This window comes from Pristiophorus japonicus, chromosome 4 (genome assembly GCF_044704955.1).
Source record: "Pristiophorus japonicus isolate sPriJap1 chromosome 4, sPriJap1.hap1, whole genome shotgun sequence".
NCBI lineage: Eukaryota > Metazoa > Chordata > Chondrichthyes > Pristiophoridae > Pristiophorus > Pristiophorus japonicus.
Window position 1 is genome coordinate 8,688,547 of NC_091980.1, and position 18,587 is coordinate 8,707,133.

Genomic DNA, 18,587 nt, shown 5'->3' on the forward strand with positions numbered 1-18,587 from the left:
TGATAAATTACCAGATCACCTGCCGTAGCTGTGTGTTGGTTGATGGATAAATATCGGGCAGGAACCAGCAAAGAACTCCCCTGCTCTTGTCTCATATTAAAAAGACTTACATTTCTGTAGCGCCTTTTGCGACTACCGGACATCCCCAAGCGCTTTACACCTAATGAAGTACTTCTTGAAGTGTAGTCACTGTTGTAATGTAGGCAACGCGGCAGCTCAATTTGCACACAGCAAGCTCCCACAAACCGCGGGTGTGATAATGACCAGACAATCTGTTTTAGTGATGTTAATTGAGGGATAAATATTGGCCCCAGGACACCGGGGATAACTCCCCTGCTCTTCTTCGAAATAGTGGCCATGGGATCTTTTACATCCACCCGAGAGAGCATTTGGGCCCTCGGTTTAACGTCTCATCCGACAGACAGTGCAACACTCCCTCAGCACTTCACTGGAGGGTCGGCCTCGATTTTTTTGTGCTCAAGTCCCTGGAGTGGGACTTGAACCCACAACCTTCTGACTCAAAGTCGTGTGTGCTGCTCACTGAGCCACAGCTGTGCGGCCATAGTGATCGTGGGATCTTTTACTCACTTTTGAGAAGGTAGACGGGGCCTCGGTTTAACGTCTCATACAAAAGACGGCATAGAGGTGTGTTATATATGCAGACCGTAGATATAGTCTCTGTGTAGTCACTGTATAGTTGCATAAGATGGAGACTTGTTTACCTGTGTACTATCAATAAGGCTTACACTGTGTATATACATGCTGGCACCACTAGAGGGTGCAACTGGTGGAGACCGGGAGTTTCCTGCCCTGGTGGCAGGGGCTGTATAAAAGGGGAGTCACCATGTGGCTGCCTCACTCTGGAGTTATGAATAAAGGACTAAGGTCACTGCAATTTGAGTAAAACACATTGCCTCGTGGAATCATTCATAGGTACATTACAGACATAATAAGGTGTTCAAAATCATGAGGTGTTTTGATGGAGTAAATAGTAAAAACTGTTTACACTGGTGGGAGGGTTGGTAACCAGAGGACACAGACTTAACATAATTGGCGAAAGAACTATGGGGAAAGATGAGGAGAAATGTTTTTACGCAGCGAGTTGTTGTGATCGGGAACGCGCTGCCTGAAAGGGCGGTGGGAGCAGATTCAATAGTAACTTTCAAAATGGAATTGGATAAATATTGAAAAGGAAAAATTTGCAGAGTGATGGGAAAGAGCAGGGGGGGAATGGGACTAACTGGACAACTCTTTCAAAGAGCCGGCACAGGCACGATGGGCCGAATGGCCTCCTCCTATGCCGTGTGATTCTACAGTTCTATGCTTTTGAGTGTACCTGGCCCTGAGCACCGTGATCTCACTCACCAACTGACTGTGGGACGGACAGAGTGTACGATTCCGTGAGTGTCTTCCCATAACTGGGAACAGGTTAATTAACTCACAATCAGTCACTGACGTTGAGGGGAATGCCATTACTGTTTATGTTTCACAGAAAGCTGAACTTTTCACTCAATTATTGGCTGATGTAGTCACATAATTTAGATATTTTCATGGAATCATTGTTTGAGATGTTGCTTTGAAACGGTCTCTCGGCCTCCTTGCCACCCCAACTCTTTCATCTTCCCCCTCCCCATACATTGAGCTCGGCTCACAGTCCCCGTTCTTCCAACTCTGGCCTACTCAACCTTCCTCCCTCCGCTCCCACTCCAGCTCCCGGAGTCCCCGGCACTGTGGAATTCTCTACCTAATCTCCCAGTGGAACATAGGAACAGGAGGGGCCATTCAGCCTCTTGAGCCTGTTCCGCAATTCGATGAGATCATGGCTGATCTGCGACCTAACTCCATCTACCCACCTTTGGCCCATATCCCTTCGTACCTTTGGTTAATAGAAAGCTCTCTCAGGTTTAAAATTTACAATTGACCCTGCATCAATCATCATTTGTGGAAGAGAGTTCCAAACTTCAACTACTCTTTGCGTGTACAAGTGTTTCAGTAGAGTTGAGTAAAATTGAGTAGATTAGGCCGATATTCTCTAGAGTTTAGAAGAATGAGGGATTATCTCATTAAAAAATACAAAATTCTTACAGGACTTGACAGGGTAATGCAGGGCGGATGTTTCCCCCGGGCTGGGGAGTCTAGAACCAAGGGTCACAGTCTCAGAATAAGGGGTTGGCCATTTAGGACTAAGATGAGGAGAAACTTCTTCACTCAGAGGGTGGTGAATCTGAAAGTTTCTGAAATACCAGTGAATGGAAAGCTTTTTTAAAGCTACAATATACTCACTGATGCTCTTGTCAGTTAATTGATCTCATGTTCCAAAACGATAACTTTCAGCAATTTCCAGGGGCTCAGGACTGTAGTGCTAAGAATCTCTGTTAGTGGTGTGTCCTTTGGCTTGACAGGAACAAGCACACTTTTCAGGGTTTCATACACCTCGGGGCATGCTTCAGTCAGGAAAATAGCCCGTTATCTTTCTAACACCACCCAGTTATGATTTTCATAATCGGGGACTTCGATGATACTATTTACGGTGTAAAACATTTCTAGCCGCTCCACATACGCTCCAAAAGTTTCTCGGTCATGATGGAACTCACTATTATTTCCATAGGTGTGGCCATCTGGACTCTGGCAATGTCAACAGTGTACTTGAAATTTACCGTGGATTTTTAGCTGTGCTGCAAAACAAAGTCTCTCTGTTGTGTGGCTGGTTGACTCACCAACAAAAATGTCAGCTAGGGAATCCGGAAATCCTATCCTTGTCGCCAATGTGATATATTCTTTACGACATCGCTAACACACACATTACACAAGATGGCTTTTACTGGAAACTGTCATCATGTGACCTGGTCACATGACCCTTTATTGCTGTTACACGAGTAGTTGCATTATCACAGTAGTCCGCTAGGGTGAGCTCTATATCACTATGAGCAAAGATTGGATAGGCTGGGTTTGTTTTCATTGGAACAGAGGAGGCTGAGAAGAGATTTAATTGAGGTGTATAAAATTATGAGGGCCCTAGATAGAGTGGATAGGAAGGATCTATTTCCCTTAGCAGAGGGGTCAATAACCAGGGGGGCATGGATTTAAAGCAATTGGGGGGAGGTTTAGAGGGGAGATGAGGAAACCTTTCTTCACCCAGAGGGTGGTGGGGGTCTGGAACTCACGGCCTGAAAGGGTGGTAGAGGCAGAAACCCTCACCACATTTAAAAAGTACTTGGATGTGCATTTGAAGTGCTGTAAGCTACAGGGCTACGGACCGAGAGCTGGAAAGTGGGACTAGGCCGGGTTAGCTCTTTTTCGACCGACACGGACCCGATGGGTCGAATGGCCTCCTTCTGTGTCATAATTTTTATATGATTCTATCTCATTGAATGGCAGAACAGGCTCGAGGGGCTGAATGGCCTCCTCCTATATTTACAATCCCAGTCACCTAGTAAAACAGGATCACTCTTTTTGTTTGATGCATACAGAGCGATTAAATTGTCTGTCAGGTTCCAAACGATGCCACAGCTAATTACTCGAGTGTTTTAATGCGTCGTTGAAGGTGGGTGACTTCTATGGCATTTGTTGGACGTGAAGGATGAGAAATGTTTTCAGAGTCAAATCGTCGCTGGCCTTCTGTGGTCACTCTGCCTTCGGGACTGGGTCAGTGGCTTCTGATGGAAGCCAAAGCCAGTGGCAGTGGTTTACATAAGAACATAAGAAATAGGAGCAGGAGTCGGCCACTTGGCCCCTCGAGCCTGCTCCGCCATTCAATGAGATCACGGCTGATCTTTGACCTCAACTTCACTTTCCCAGCCGATCCCCATCTCCCATGATTCCCTTAATATCCAAATATCTATCGATTTCAGCCTTGAATATACTCAACGACTGAGCCTCCACAGCCCTCTGAGAATTACACAGATTCACCACCCTCTGAGTGAGGAAATTTCTCCATAACTCAGTCCTAAATGGCCGGCCCCTTATTCTGAGACTGTGACCCCCCCCTGGGTTTCGACTCCTTTCGGAGGGCAGGCATGCAATGTGTCAACCTGGAGCTTCAGACACTGCAGTGGAGCAAAAGGCTCGGGGGATCTGTAACTCAGTCTCGCCTTCCGTGTACCTCCCCGGGTCCAAGAGATCTTACTTTGCTGGTGTCGGCTGTGGCTCAGCAGGGTAGCACTCTCTGGCCTCTGGGTCATGAAGGTTGTGGGTTCATAATCCCACTGTAGGGACCTGAACATAAGGATCAAGGCCAGCATTCTCAGTGCAGTGCCGAGGGAGTGCTGCACTGTTGGAGGTGCTGTCTTTTGGATGAGATCTGTGGGAGCACGGACACGCATTTCTGAACTCTTTGCTTCAGCACGTGGTCTGAAGTTTGGATTAAGAAAACAGGAAGATTGAAATGTGGATTTAAAAACAGGAAGATTGGAAGTTTTGGATCGAAAGAGACTGTTCGACAATGTGGTGCCTTCAGCCATTGAGATGAATAACTGGTCATTGTCTGTATGTTAAATATTTGATTGTACCATTGTTACTATTTAATGACATCTGTAGGTTAAACAAACAATGTTAAGTATTTGAGTACCTTGTTACGGTGGGAATAATAGTCTGTATGTTAAACGATTCAGAAAGCAGTTAGTCATGATTGTCTAAATGCAAAGAATAAGAGTTCAAAGGCTTTTTCAGTATAAAGATGAGGCTCTCATGAACTGTAGGCACAGACAGCAGAGACACTGGACATTCAGAAGGTGTGTGTCTCAAGCAGCCATGGAAACCGAAGCAAGCTGCCTTTGTGAAGTGTTCATATTTGGTTTGTTTAGTATGAATGTTTAAATAGAAGACCCGATCCTGCCTTTACTACAACTGAGTGTATGCGTAATTCGACGTTTAAAGCAACGAAGCGAAAAGAGCAAGGCAGCCTTATTACAAGGTGGATGTAAAAGATCCCACGGCACTATTTTGAACAAGAGCAGGGGAGTTCCCCCCGGTGTCCTGGCCAATATTTATCCCTCAATCAACATCACTGAAAAAACAGATTATTATCTGTTATCATTATCATTATCACATTGCTGTGTGTGGGAGCTTGCTGTGCGTAAATTTGCTGTCGCGTTTCCCACATTACAACAGTGACTACACTCCAAAAGTACTTCACTGGCTGTGAAGTGTGTTGAGACGCTCGATGGTCATGAAAGGCGCTATATAAATGCAAATCTTTCTTTTAAAAATGTCACGACACTGGGTTCAGATTGGAGGAAGGCCCAGTCAAACAAGCGATGAAGTGCTTCGATCTCCTCCTGGGTAACGGGGTAACGGGGCCCCCTCCAAATCAACACATTATTCCTACTCCGAACCTCTGTTGAATGATGCGAGGGAGCAGCGATGGAACCGGTACAGAATCCAGCCTCACCGACGCCGGGAGTAACTTGGAGCAGCGGAGATTAAACCGGTCGGCGGGCAGCAAACCCACTCACTGTCAAACAGAAGAACGTTTAATGCAAGACTTGTTAGGCACAGGAGAAAGGCCGCCAAGGCTTCTTCGGCAGCACCTCCCAAACCCGCGGCCTCTACCACCTAGAAGGACAAAGGGCAGCAGGCGCATGGGAACACCACCACCTCCACGTTCCCCTCCCAGTCAGACTTGGAAATATATCGGCTGTTCCTTCACCGTCGCTGGGTCACAATCCTGGAACTCCCTCCCTAACAGCACTGTGGGAGCACCTTCACCACACGGACTGCAGCGGTTCAAGAAGGCGGCTCACCACCACCTTCTCAAGGGGCAGTTAGGGATGGGCAATAAATCGCTTCTCAAAAAAACAGGAGGTGGGTGGGGTGGCTTGACCCATCCACCTCCACGGAGGTGTGTGGGGGACCTGACCCATCCACCTCCATGGCACGAACCTGGTATTGCAGTACTTCCAGGAACGGTGCAGTGGCTAAGAGCATTGGCGCAGAGTGATCCTTGATGTGTGCAAGGTGACCTCTGGCGTTTGTGATTTGACAAAGAATTGGAAAGATTGGCTGCGAATAAAAAAAAAAATAAATAAATAAATGCCGCCTTGCCAGAGACGCCCACATCCTGAGAATGGATTTATAATGGTTAAAAAGCCAGTTCCCTATATGGTTGATGTCAACTGGCCTTCTTGCAATATGGCCCCATGTAGTTTGCCTCTTGAACTATACATTGTTCTTCAGTATTATAGAATCCATAAACTTGTAGCACAGAAGGAGGCCATTCGGCCCGTCGTGTCTGTGCCGGCCCTTTGAGAGAGCAGTCGTGCTCAGTCCCACTCCCCCGCTTGTTGTCTATAACCCTGTCAGCTCCTCCCCCTCCCGTACCCGTCCAACTCCCCTTTAAAGTTATCGACGGAATCAATTTCCACCACAATGCCGGTCGAGTGATCCGGATCCCGACAGCTCTCGGAGCGAAAAACATTTCTCCTCACCGCCCTCTGGATCTTTTGCCAGTGATTTTCATTCTACGAGCTCGGGTTATTGACCCTTTCATCGGAGGGAATAGTTTTTTCCCTATTGATCCCATGAAAACCTCTCATCATCTTGAAAACCTCCATTAGGTCACCTCTTAAATATTTCTGCTACAAGGAGAACAGGCCTAACTTTTCCAAACTCTCCATAGTTATCGTTGCCGGGGTCCTTATTCCACAAACTCGATCACCTTTGGATGCAAAGGTTACCTCCTGACAATGTTACTTGCCCATTATTGGAATGCCTTGAATTGAGCACAGGGACCCACCGGATATCAACATCATCGGCAGTCCCTCGAGTCGAGGATGACTTGCTCCCACCTCAAGAAGTTCACAGGTGTTTCAATGAAGGACCTAATATTCCGGATCCCGAACTACATCCTGAAGGGTGGAAGATGCCTGTGCGTGGATTTTTTTAACGTGGGGTGGCCGTTGCACACCAGCCACCGGGTAATGTTTCATAAAAACATAAGAAATAGGAGCAGGAGTCGGCCACTTGGCCCCTCGAGCCTGCTCCGCCATTCAATAAGATCGTGGCTGATCTGATCATGGGCTCAGCTCCACTTCCCCGCCCGCTCCCCATAATCCTTTATTCCCTTATCGCTCAAAAATCTGTCTATCTCCGCCTTATTCAATGACCCAGCCTCCACAGCTCTCTGGGGCAGAGAATTCCACAGATTTACAACCCTCTGAGAGAAGAAATTTCTCCTCATCTCTGTTTTAAATGATTCTGAAACTATGTCCCCTAGTTCTAGATTCCCCCACGAGGGGAAACATCCTCTCTGCATCTACCCTGTCGAGCCCCCTTAGAATCTTATACATTTCAATAAGATCACCTCTCGTTCTTCTAAACTCCAATGAGTACAGGCCCAACCTGCTCAACCTTTCTTCATAAGTCAACCCCCTCATCTCCGGAATCAACCTCATGAACCTTCTCTGAACAGCCTCCAATGCAAGTATATCCCTCCTTAAATATGGAGACCAAAACTGTACGCAGTACTCCAGGTGTGGCCTCACCAATACCCTGTACAGTTGCAGCAGGATTTCCCTACTTTTATACTCCATCCCCCTTGCAATAAAGACCAACATTTCATTTGCCTTCATGACTACTTGCTGTACCTGCATACTAACCTTGTGTGTTTCATGTACGAAGACCCCCAGGTCCCTCTGTACCACGGTATTTTGTTTTCTGTCCCCATTTAAATAACAATTTGCTTTTTTATTTGCCTATTTCAGACCACCCGCTGAGAGCTCATGTTCGGAAATCACGCATGGAGCCTATGATTTTCCTCTCTCTCTCTCTCTCTCTCTCTTTCCTTCCCTCCATGCCTCAACAGGATCTCTCTCTATTTTTCTCTGCCTTCTCATAGATTAGCTCCCTCCTTCCACCTCACCCCAATAGTGGGGGAAATCACTTTGTCTCTCTCTTATTCTCCCAGCTCTGAGTCAGAAGGTTGTGGGTTCAAGTCCCACTCCAGAGATATGAGCACATAAATCTAGACTGACACTCCCAGTGCAATGCTTAGGGAGCGCCGCACTGTCGGAGGAGCCGTCATTCAGATGAGACGTTAAACCGAGGCCCCGTCTGCTCTCTCAGATGGACGTAAAAGATCCCACAGCCACTACTTCGAAGAAGAGCAGGGGAGTTATCCCCGGTGCCCTGGAGCCAATATTTATCCCTCAACCAACATCACTAAAAACAGATTATCTGGTCATTATCACATTGCTGTGTGTGGGAGCTTGCTGTGCACAAATTGGCTGCTGCGTTTCCCACATTGCAACAGTGACTACACTCCAAAAAGTACATCATTGGCTGTAAAGTGCGTTGGGATGTCCTGAGGCTGTGAAAGGCGCTATATAAATGCAAGTTCTTTCTAATTTTCTAAACTGCTGTGCAGTCAACAGAAATGCAATTTCCCCTTGACCAGAGAAAGATGCAATGCCAGCAGTATAACTCAGGCCTGCAGAACTCCTCTGTTGGTACGTGAGGGAGAGAGAGAGCTACCCTCGCCTAGCAATAGTTGAGAGAGAGAGAGAGAGAGAGAGAGAGAGAGAAAGAGTTACCGATCACCCTAGCAATAGCCAGTGTTCAAGATTGAAGTAAGGCCTTGAGATGTTGATAGTAATGCAATGTTTAGATTATAACTGTTATGATTGTAATGTATTTGCTCCATGGGTTCTTTGCTTAAGAATTCATAGCAACACATTGCTATTAAGAACTAGTTGTTTATTAGCAAAGGTTTAACAATCACACGACACATTACCAGTTCATCCACCAGGCTCACAACCAGCTGCCTCATCGTGGATCCCCCGAACCCAACTGGCTGGGGTTTTATTGAGTCTTGTGAACATCACGTGACTGGCTAAGCCACTCCCACTCAACCGCTCTACAACTATTTTTAGCAAAACTATAAATCAAGTGCCTCCTTTAAAAGGAGGCACTAAAACCGACAAATAAACAAATTAAACTTTGAACATTAAACAAATCAAATGAAAATTTGGTTGCCGGGGGTGATGATGCACTCAAGTCCCTCCGCTGCCCACCTTTCGCTGAAGGCCGCGAGCTTACCGGTCGACTCCGCGTGCTCCATCTCCAGGAAGAGAGGCAGGCAGTCGGGCTGAACGACCCCCTCGACCGCCCGCTGCCTGGACCGGCTGATGGCCCCCTTGGCCAGGCCCAGGAGCAGTCCTTCGAGGAGGCCTTCCGACCTGCCCGCTCCCCTCCGCACAGGGTGCCCAAAGATCAGGAGTGGGGGACTGAAGTGAAACCAGTCAACTGCTCTACAAAGCTGTGAGCACACTCACCGTCCCTGTGTCATAGAGAAATGTGAACTTGTGTGCAGAAGGATCGGGTGAAGGACTGTGCAATGACCAGGAACGAGCATATAAGGCATGCCAGTTCCAGTTCGATCGGAGAAAAACAGTGTATCAAAAAGAAGCTTTTGTGTTAAGTTTTGCAACAGAGAAATATACACGGATGAGCGCATGACTACGTTCAAATCTGCTGACTAAACTCCGCTTGTATAGTACGTTATACTCGGAACAAATTATACTCCACTTTTAGATTGTTTTATATGCTAAAGTAAAAAAAAAAATCAAATGCTTATAAACATTAGACTGAATTCATTGCTTGTCAACTGAACAATGGAAGATTGCTTAAAATAAATGGAGTGACTCCTGACAATGACTGGAAGCTGCACAAATTTAACAAATAACCAACAAATTTAACAAATAACGTTGACAGTGGCTCTGCGATGAGGAAGCCAATTTTAGAATTGTAAAATTCTAAATGTTTTTATTTTTTGAAAAAAGGGGAGGCGATGGGGTATACCTGTATAGACTGTTGCCATCACTCAAGATCCTGCAAATCCCCTGGGAAGACAAATGCGCCAATTTAGCGTCCTCGACCAGGCCAACATCCCCAGCATCGAAGCACTGACCACACTCGACCAGCTCCGTTGGGCGGGCCACATTGTCCGCACGCCAGACATGAGACTCCCAAAGCAAGCGCTCTACTCGGAACTCCTACACGGCAAGCGAGCCCCAGGTGGGCAGAGGAAACGTTACAAGGACACCCTCAAAGCCTCCCTGATAAAGTGCAACATCCCCACCGACACCTGGGAGTCCCTGGCCAAAGACCGCCCTAAGTGGAGGAAGAGCATCCGGGAGGGCGCTGATCACCTCGAGTCTCGTCGTCGAGAGCGTGCAGAAAACAAGCGCAGGCAGCGGAAGGAGCGTGCGGCAAACCTGTCCCACCCTCCCTTTCCCTCAACCACTGACTGTCCCACCTGTGACAGGGACTGTGGCTCTCGAATTGGACTGTACAGCCACCTCTCATTTTAAGAGTGGAAGCAAGTCTTCCTCGATTCCGAGGGACTGCCTATGATGATGATTAGACTGTTGCCATCACGCTAGACTGAAGTCAATTGAAGGAATCTGTTGATTTATAGGAATCTCGACGATTAATTTTGAACCAGCGCGCCCCCCCCCTCCACATGTCAAATGTAACTGAAAAGCATTCAACACCACGGGAGTAGGAACTGAGATCTATATCACTGGTCAGGGCTGTCAATGCGGGAGCTGTGAGCAGAAATGTCACATCAGAAACACTGAGGCAGATCACAACCCGCTTTCAAACAAGTGGCTCAGACCCGAATAAATTCTACAATTCACACAATGAATGGGCCGAAAATTCCAGCCTCTCTGGGTGTGTATGAAGTGCGCACTGACCTGACGAGACCTCGCAAAAGTCAGTTCCCGGGGCGCGCTGCGTATGCGGCGAAAACCGGTTTTTCCGATCTGTCAAAATTTCTTCCGACAGGTCCTACGCATCTCCACAGGTAGGACATCTGCACGGGAGAGATTGGGCTATTTACCGAAGAACATAAGAATTAGGAGCAGGAGCCGGCCATACGGCCCCTCGAGCCTGCTCCGCCATTCAATGGCTGATCTGATCATGGACTCAGCCCCACTACCCCGCCCGCTCCCCATAATCCTTCACTCCCTTATTGCTCAAAAATCTGTCTATCTCCGCCTTAAATATATTCAATGACCCGGCCTCCACAGGAAGAGAATTCCAAAGATTTACAACCCTCTGAGAGGAGAAATTTCTCCTCATCTCAGTGTTAAATGGGTGGCCCCTTATTCTGAGACAATGTCCCCTAGTTTTAGTTTCCCCTATGAGTGGAAATATCCTCTCTGCATCCACCTTGTCGAGCCCCCTCATTATCTTATAAGTTTCAATTTGCCCAACTCATGCCCAGCGAATGCCCTTCAAACTCTTACGGCTGGTAAAAGGTGTACTTTTACCAGTGTAAGAGTTTTAAAACATAGAAAAATGTAATTTAATCACCCATACTTATACTAAAAACCCTGTCCATTAAGGTAAGTTTATTTTTAAACCTATGAAAACACATTAAGAAAATACTTTTTTTTTCTAAAATATTCAATTTCAATTAATTTTAAATATTTGAGGTGTTTTTTAAAATTTATTGTGCTGTGTTTCTTGTTTTTTTGGGGTCATTCTCATTGATAGTAATCAGAGCTCGTACAAACGGAGCTCCCGTTATTATCAATGAGAAAACTGCACAGTGATTGTTGGTCCAGCCCCACGTGATCCCGGGATACGAATAGGTACGTGGAGGACATGTTCCCGTACGCTGGTCTGTGAAACTAGGCCTCCGACCGCAATCCTACGTTGCTCCGCGACGATCCGCAAAAAACTGTTCCGGTCGGAAAGTTCGCCCGAAGGAACAGAAAGCTCCAACCCCAATTTCACCCCCAATAAATTAAACTACAACTGGGCAAGATTTTTTTTTTATCCGCTTCTTAATTCCTCATTTTGGAAAGTTCGGGGACAACAAAGAAAAAAACCCACTGGAACTGAGCATGTGCATCTACTTCCAGCTCGTTGGCAGCAGTCGGGTCCGAATATAGCCATCCCAAAGAGATGCCAGTTTTGGTCTCCTAATCTGAGGAAGGATGTTCTTGCTATTGAGGGAGTGCAGCGAAGGTTCACCAGACTGATTCCCGGGATGGCAGGACTGACATATGAAGAAAGATTGGATCGACTGGGCTTATATTCACTGGAATTTAGAAGAATGAGAGGGGATCTCATAAAAACATATAAAATTCTGACGGGATTGGACAGGTTAGATGCAGGAAGAATGTTCCCGATGTTGGGGAAGTCCAGAACCAGGGGACACAGTCTAAGGATAAGGGGTAAGCCATTTAGGACCGAGATGAGGAGAAACTTCTTCACTCAGAGAATTATGAACCTGTGGAATTCTCTACAGCAGAGAGTTGTTGAGGCCAGTTCATTGGATATATTCAAAAGGGAGTTAGATGTGGCCCTTACGGCTAAAGGGATCAAGGGGTATGGAGAGAAAGCAGGAAAGGGGTACTGAAGTTGCATGATCAGCCATGATCATATTGAATGGTGGTGCAGGCTCGAAGGGTCGAATGGCCTACTCCTGCACCTATTTTCTATGTTCACCAACTTCATACTTAAACTGATCGTCACGGGTAGTTACTGGGGTCACAAACATCAACACAGCAGGCAGTGCAGCAATATTTTTTATTGAAGTACACGGTCAGGCACACAAAATGCCTACAGTCCATACAGAAGTGAGGAAGTGATGCTTCGGTTAACCTTGGCCAGGCCCCCACCTGGGGTAACTCTGTTCAGTTACGAGCACTGTCGCTTAGGGAGGATACATTGGCCTTGCAGTGGGTGCAGTGCAGATACACCAGAATGATACCCGGGGATAAAAGGGTTAAATTAAGAGTACACTTTGCATAGACTCGGCTTGGATTCCCTGGAATAATAAAAGATTAAGGGGTGATCTAATTGAGGTGTTTATGATGATTAAAGGAGTTGATCGGGTAGATAGAGAGAGAAAGTATATCCTCTGGTGGGGGGAGTTCAGAACAAGGGGGGTGTCACCTTAAAATCAGAGCCAGGCCGTTCAGGGGTGATATCAGGAAGCACTTCTTCACACAAAGGGTGCTGGAAATCTGGAACTCTCTCCCCCAAAAAGGCTGTGGATAATTGTTCATTTGGAGCTTTCAAGGTTGAGATCGCTAGATTTTTTTGTTGGGTAAGGGTATCAAGAGATATGCACTAAAGGCAGTAATTGGAGTTGAGGTATAGATCAGCCGTGATCTCATTGAAAGGCAGAACTGGCTCGAGGGGCTGAATGGCCTCCTCCTGTTCCGAAAAACAACATCTTGTATTTATATAGCGCCTTGAATGTAGTAAAACGTCCCATGGCGTTTAGAGGAGTGTTATGAAACAAAATTTGACATCGAGCCACATAAGAAAATATTAAGGCAGATGATCAAAAGCTTGGTCAAAGAGGAGCGTCTTAAAGGAGGAAAGAGAGGTAGAGAGGTGGAGAGTTCCAGAGCTTGGGGCCCAGACAACAGAAGGCACTGCCACCAATGTAGGTGGGGGCTAAAATCAGGGATGCCCAATTGGCCTGAATTAGATAAGCGGAGACATCTCAGAGGGTTGTGAGGCTGGAGGTGATTGCAGAGATAGGGAGGGGTGAGGCCATGAGGGATGAGAATTTTAAAATCGAGGCGTTGCTGGACCGGGAGTTAATGTAAGTCAGCGAGCACAGGAGTGATGGTTAAATGGGACTTGATGTAAGTTAGGACATGGGCAGCAAAGTTTTGGATGACCTCAAGTTTACGGGGGGGGGGGGGCGCGAGTTGAATGTGGGAGGCCGGCCAGGAGTGCGTTGGAATAGTCAAGTCTAGAGTTAACAAAGGCATGGACGAGGGCTTCAGCAGCGGATGAGCTGAGGTTACAATATTTTTCTAACTTCATGTCAGCCTATCAGCATAGCCTATTCCTTGCTTCCTCGAGTACATATCAAGCCTCCCCTTAAATGCATCGATACTATTCGCCTCAACCACTCCTTGTGGTAGCGAGTTCCACATTCTCACCACGCTCTGGGTAAAGGGTTGATTAATCAGTGACTATCTTATATTGAAGGCTCTTAGTTCAATTATTAAAGATGCAGCACATTTGGAAAGCAGTGAAGGGATCGGTCCAAGTCAGCATGGATTTATGAAAGGGAAATCATGCTTGACAAATCTTCTAGAATTTTTTGAGGATGTAACCAGTAGATTGGACAAGGGGGAACCAGTGGATGTGGTGTATTTGGACTTTCAAAAGGCTTTTGACAAGGTCCCACGCAAGAGATTGGTGTGCAAAATTAAAGCACCTGGTATTGGGGGTAATGTACTGACGTGGATAGAGAACTGGTTGGCAGACAGGAAGCAGAAAGTCGGGATAAACGGGTCCTTTTCAGAATAGCAGGCAGCGACAAGTGGGGTGCCACCATATTGAATTGTGGTGCAGGCTCGAAGGGCCGAATGGCTTACTCCTGCAACTATTATCTATCGTTCTATGTTTCAATGTTTCTATCTCCCCCACAAGTGGAAACATTTTCTCTATGTCTACGCGATCAAACACTTTGATCATTTTAAAGACCTCGATCAGGTCACCCCCTCGGCCTTCTCTTTTGCAGAGAAAAAAGCCTCTGTCTGTTCAATCTTTCCAAATTGGTAGAACCTCCCGGTTCTGCTATTCAGAGACAAGCAGTGAAAGATAACCAGACATCTCAGCACAAATAAAAAGCAGGTGGATTTCTTGTTGGGAGGAGGGTAAATGACTATAATCTATAAAGACAGAGTAAAGAGAGAGTAACGCTCACAATACAATGTCAGCTCATATTGTACACAAAATATGGTCCTTTTATATTAATTGCACAGTCTATAAAATTTTTGTAAGTACTTTACAAAGTGAATTAGGTAATGGTTAAACAGGCTTCATTGGATCAGCATCGCCACACTGGTTGAGGTCTTCCTGCTCGAGTGCGCGAAAGGGACGGTTACATTTGTCGACTGAGCGGACTTCACATTCGTCTTTCCATTTCTTTTTTTTTTTATTCATTCGCGGGATGTGGCAAGGCCGGCACTTATTGCCCGTCCCTAATCTCCCTCGTGAAGGTGGTGGTGAGCCGCCTTCTTGAACCGCCGCAGTCCCGTGTGGTGAAGGTGCTCCCACAGTGCTGTTAGGGAGGGAGTTCCAGGATTGTGACCCAGCGACGATGAAGGAACGGCCGATATATTTCCCAGTCAGGATGGTGTGTGACTGGGAGGGGAACGTGGAGGTGGTGGTGTTCCCATGCACCTGCTGCCCTTGTCCTTCTAGGTGGTAGAGGTCGTGGGTTTGGGAGGTGCTGCCGAAGAAGCCTTGGTGAGTTGCTGCAGTGCATCTTGTAGATGGTACACACTGCAGCCAGGGGGCGCCGGTGGTGGAGGGAGTGAGTGTTGGAGGTGGTGGATGGGGTGCTGATCAAGCGGGCTGCTTGTCCTGGATGGTGTCGAGCTTCTCGAGTGTTGTTGGAGCTGCACTCATCCAGGCAAGTGGAGAGTGTTCCATCACACTCCTGACTTTTGTGCCTTGTAGATGGTGGAAAGGCTTTGGGGAGTCAAGAGGTGAGACACTCACCGCAGAATACCCAGCCTCTGACCTGCTCTTGTTGCCACAGTATTTATGTGGCTGGTCCGGTTAGGTTTCTGAGAATCCTTGGGCGACGCGGCCTGAGGTGAAACCCAGCACCCAAAGCGTGAAGAGAATACGAGAGAAGACAGGGTAAGCAAGAGGCCAGGTGGTCACCCCACCACCCCAACGCCCCCAAGCTTGGGCTTTGAAACCCCCGGAGGAAGGGTGGAGTGAGGGGGGTGAGGAGGTGAAGACATCATAATCACACAGTTCAGCATGTCTTCCTCATTCTAACTATCTTGCTCTGGTATTTCACGGAATGCCTGCCCTGGCCTGTCACATAGACGTCGAGCAGATAGGACTTCCCAGGCTCCAGACCCTCAATCCGTGCCGTCATCACAGCCTTCTGAAGGTTCGAGCCATGGAAATATTGGCAACTCACCTTCTCCAACTTGCTCCTGGCCTTTGGGTCACGGCAGTGGTTTTGAAGTTCTCTGGGCTTCTCTTTGCCTGCCACCAGCTTTCTGTAGAGGCAGTATTTGTTCATCTCCCGCGCAGCGAGCCAGGCGACGGTCAAGGTGGAGCAGGCACGCAGGCGGTCAAACACTTTGAGCCTGGTGTCGCCGGGGAGAGTTGGGAAGGGCTGCTTGCCGGGGTGAGTGGTGACGTGAATTTTCAGCAAGGCCGGCCTCCCCCTGCCCGCTTTCAGACGCAGCAGGTATCGTGCTTTCGGCTTGCCGACCAGCTGGAAGTGTTTGACCCCCTCGACAGTGCGGGACGTGACCACCTTTCTGTTCTGCCGGATCTGCAGGTGGACCTTCTGGTAGCAGGACTGAAGGGAGATCGTCACCGAGCGGTGCGAGGAAACCGGCCTGAACCGGAGGGACCGGGAAGTGCCGCGCTTGACCAGGATCTCGGTCACCCTCCGGCCTTTCAGCTCCAGCACCTTCTGCTTCACCTCGGCCTGGGTCTTAACGAACGTCCCCACGTAGGCCGAGCTCACGTTGGCCAGCGGGTTCGAGACGAAGACGTCAAAGTAGTAGTGGGTGCCGGGTTTTAGCCGGGACACGGTGCAGACGTTTTTGGTGCCGGTGCAGGTTTTCCGAATGTCCGAAAGCGGCGTGGGCCGTCGGCTCACAGTTGGGTTCTGGAGGAGGTCCTCTCCGAAAGACCACGCGGCCGACTGGCCAATCACGCTCTTTCTCGGAGCTCGCCCAATGTGACCCTCTCGAAAAGGCGGTCCGTCCAATGCCAGGCTGGGAGCGCGCCTCTCCGGCTGGCCAAGCGACGGGTAATTGACCACACGGCCCAGGCGCGGAGACGCGGACGTCGCCCGGCCGGACCCCGACCCCCGCACCTTCTCGAAAACCCCGCCCTCTTTGAGCTTCGCCTCGACGGCACACAGACTCTTGTAGTTGTGCTCCTTGTTGACCACCACGCAGTAGCGCGCGGGCTGGCGGAACCGAGAGGTAGCCGGAATCGGCTTCCACACCAGGGAGACTCGCGTGTGCCCCACAAAAGTCAGCTCCAGCCGCGAGTCGCCGGGCAGTTTGGGATACGGCTGGTCGGATTCAGGGCTGGTTGTGGCATAGAGGTGAAACATGGTGTCCCTCTCCTTCGACACCAGTTGCAGTCTGTAGATGCCGGCTGGGCCGTCAGCAATGAGGTAAGATTCAACGTCGTTGCCTTGATAGTGAAACAGCTCCACGCTTTGACCATGAACAGGCTCCCTGGGACCTTTCTGTAAACTAAGAGGCTCCGATCCACCTGTTGACAGAAGAAACGATAAGGTTATAAGAACGTAAGAGCAGGCGTAGGCAATACCACACGGACTGCAGCGGTTCAAGAAGGCATCACGCCACCACCTTCTCAAGGGACATTAGGGATGGGCAATAAATGCCGGCCTTGCCAGCGATGCCCGCATCTCAGGAATGAATAAAACAAATACGGCCCCTCGAGTCTGCTCCGCCATTCAATATGGTCACGGCTGACCTTCGACCTCAACTCAACTATCCCGCCCGATCCCCAAATCCCCTGATTCCCTTAGTGCCCCAAAATAATACTGCGATTGATGTTATTAGAACCACGCTCTAACCAACTGAACTAACCAGCCCGGTTATGTGTATCCTCTTCCATCCCAGTCAATAGACAATATTCCCAGAGACTCATTGCTGCTGTAGTTAGGGAACGATTTTCTTCCGAAATAGATGTGCCACCCAAGTTTAAAAAGAGTAAGAGACAAGGTGAGGCAAATCAATACAACAACTTTCATTTATATAGCGTCATTAATGTAACAAAACGTTCCAAGGCGTTTCACAGGCACCAAGCCACGTAAGGAGGTAATAGGACAGGTGACCAAAAGCCTGGTCAAAGAGATTGGTTTTAAAGGAGCATCTCAAAGGAGGAAAGAGAGGTGGAGAGGCGGAGAGGTTTAGGGAGGGAGTTCCAGAGCTTGGGGCCCAGGCAGCTGAAGGCACGGCCACCGATGGTGGAGCGATTATAAGCAGGGATGTTCAAGGGGCCAGAATTAGAGGAGTGCAGACATCTCGGGGGGATTGTGGGGCTGGAGGTGATTACAGAGATAGGGAGGGGCGAGGCCATGGAGGGATTTGAAAGCAAGGATGAAGAATATTTGAATCGAGAAGTTGCCAAGGAGCCAATGTAGGCCGGCGATGTAGGTGGGTGAACGGGACTTGTTGTGAGTTAGGACACGGGGCAGCCGAGTTTTGGATGACCTCAGGTTTACGGAGGGTGGAAGATGAGAGGCCGGCCATTATGTAATGATTAGGGAACGGCAAGTTATAGTTTGAGGGATACACTGGGGAGGCCAAACGTAGATTGGATGACCGCTTTGCGGAACACCTTAGTTCAGTCCGTAGGTGTGACCCTGAGCTTCCGGTCGCCTGTCACTTTAATTCCCCGCTCCATTCCCACTCTGACCTCTCTGTCCTCGGACACAAGCTCGAGGAACAGCATCTCATCTTTCGTTTAGGCACTTTACAGCCTTCTGGACTGAACATCGAGTTCAACAATTTCACACCATAACCTCTGCCCTTCTTTAGGTCCCTTTTCCCCCTCGAGCTTAAGTTTTTTTCCTCTTTGTC

The 18,587-nt window shown here is 48.2% G+C and overlaps 1 protein-coding gene across 1 annotated transcript in view; it reads right to left on the bottom strand.

Annotated features, from left to right (window-relative positions):
* Positions 1 to 15,459: 15,459 nt before the first annotated feature.
* Positions 15,460 to 18,587, bottom strand: part of LOC139261990 (protein NDNF-like) — a 145,703-nt gene continuing 142,575 nt past the window's right edge. The window contains exons 4-5 of the mRNA XM_070877160.1: positions 16,703 to 17,250; positions 15,460 to 16,591 (exon numbers count right to left, since the gene is read on the bottom strand). Of these exons, the coding sequence (XP_070733261.1) occupies positions 15,755 to 16,591; positions 16,703 to 17,250 (1,385 nt within the window). The 3' untranslated portion in view covers positions 15,460 to 15,754. The remainder of the gene's footprint in view (positions 16,592 to 16,702; positions 17,251 to 18,587) is intronic.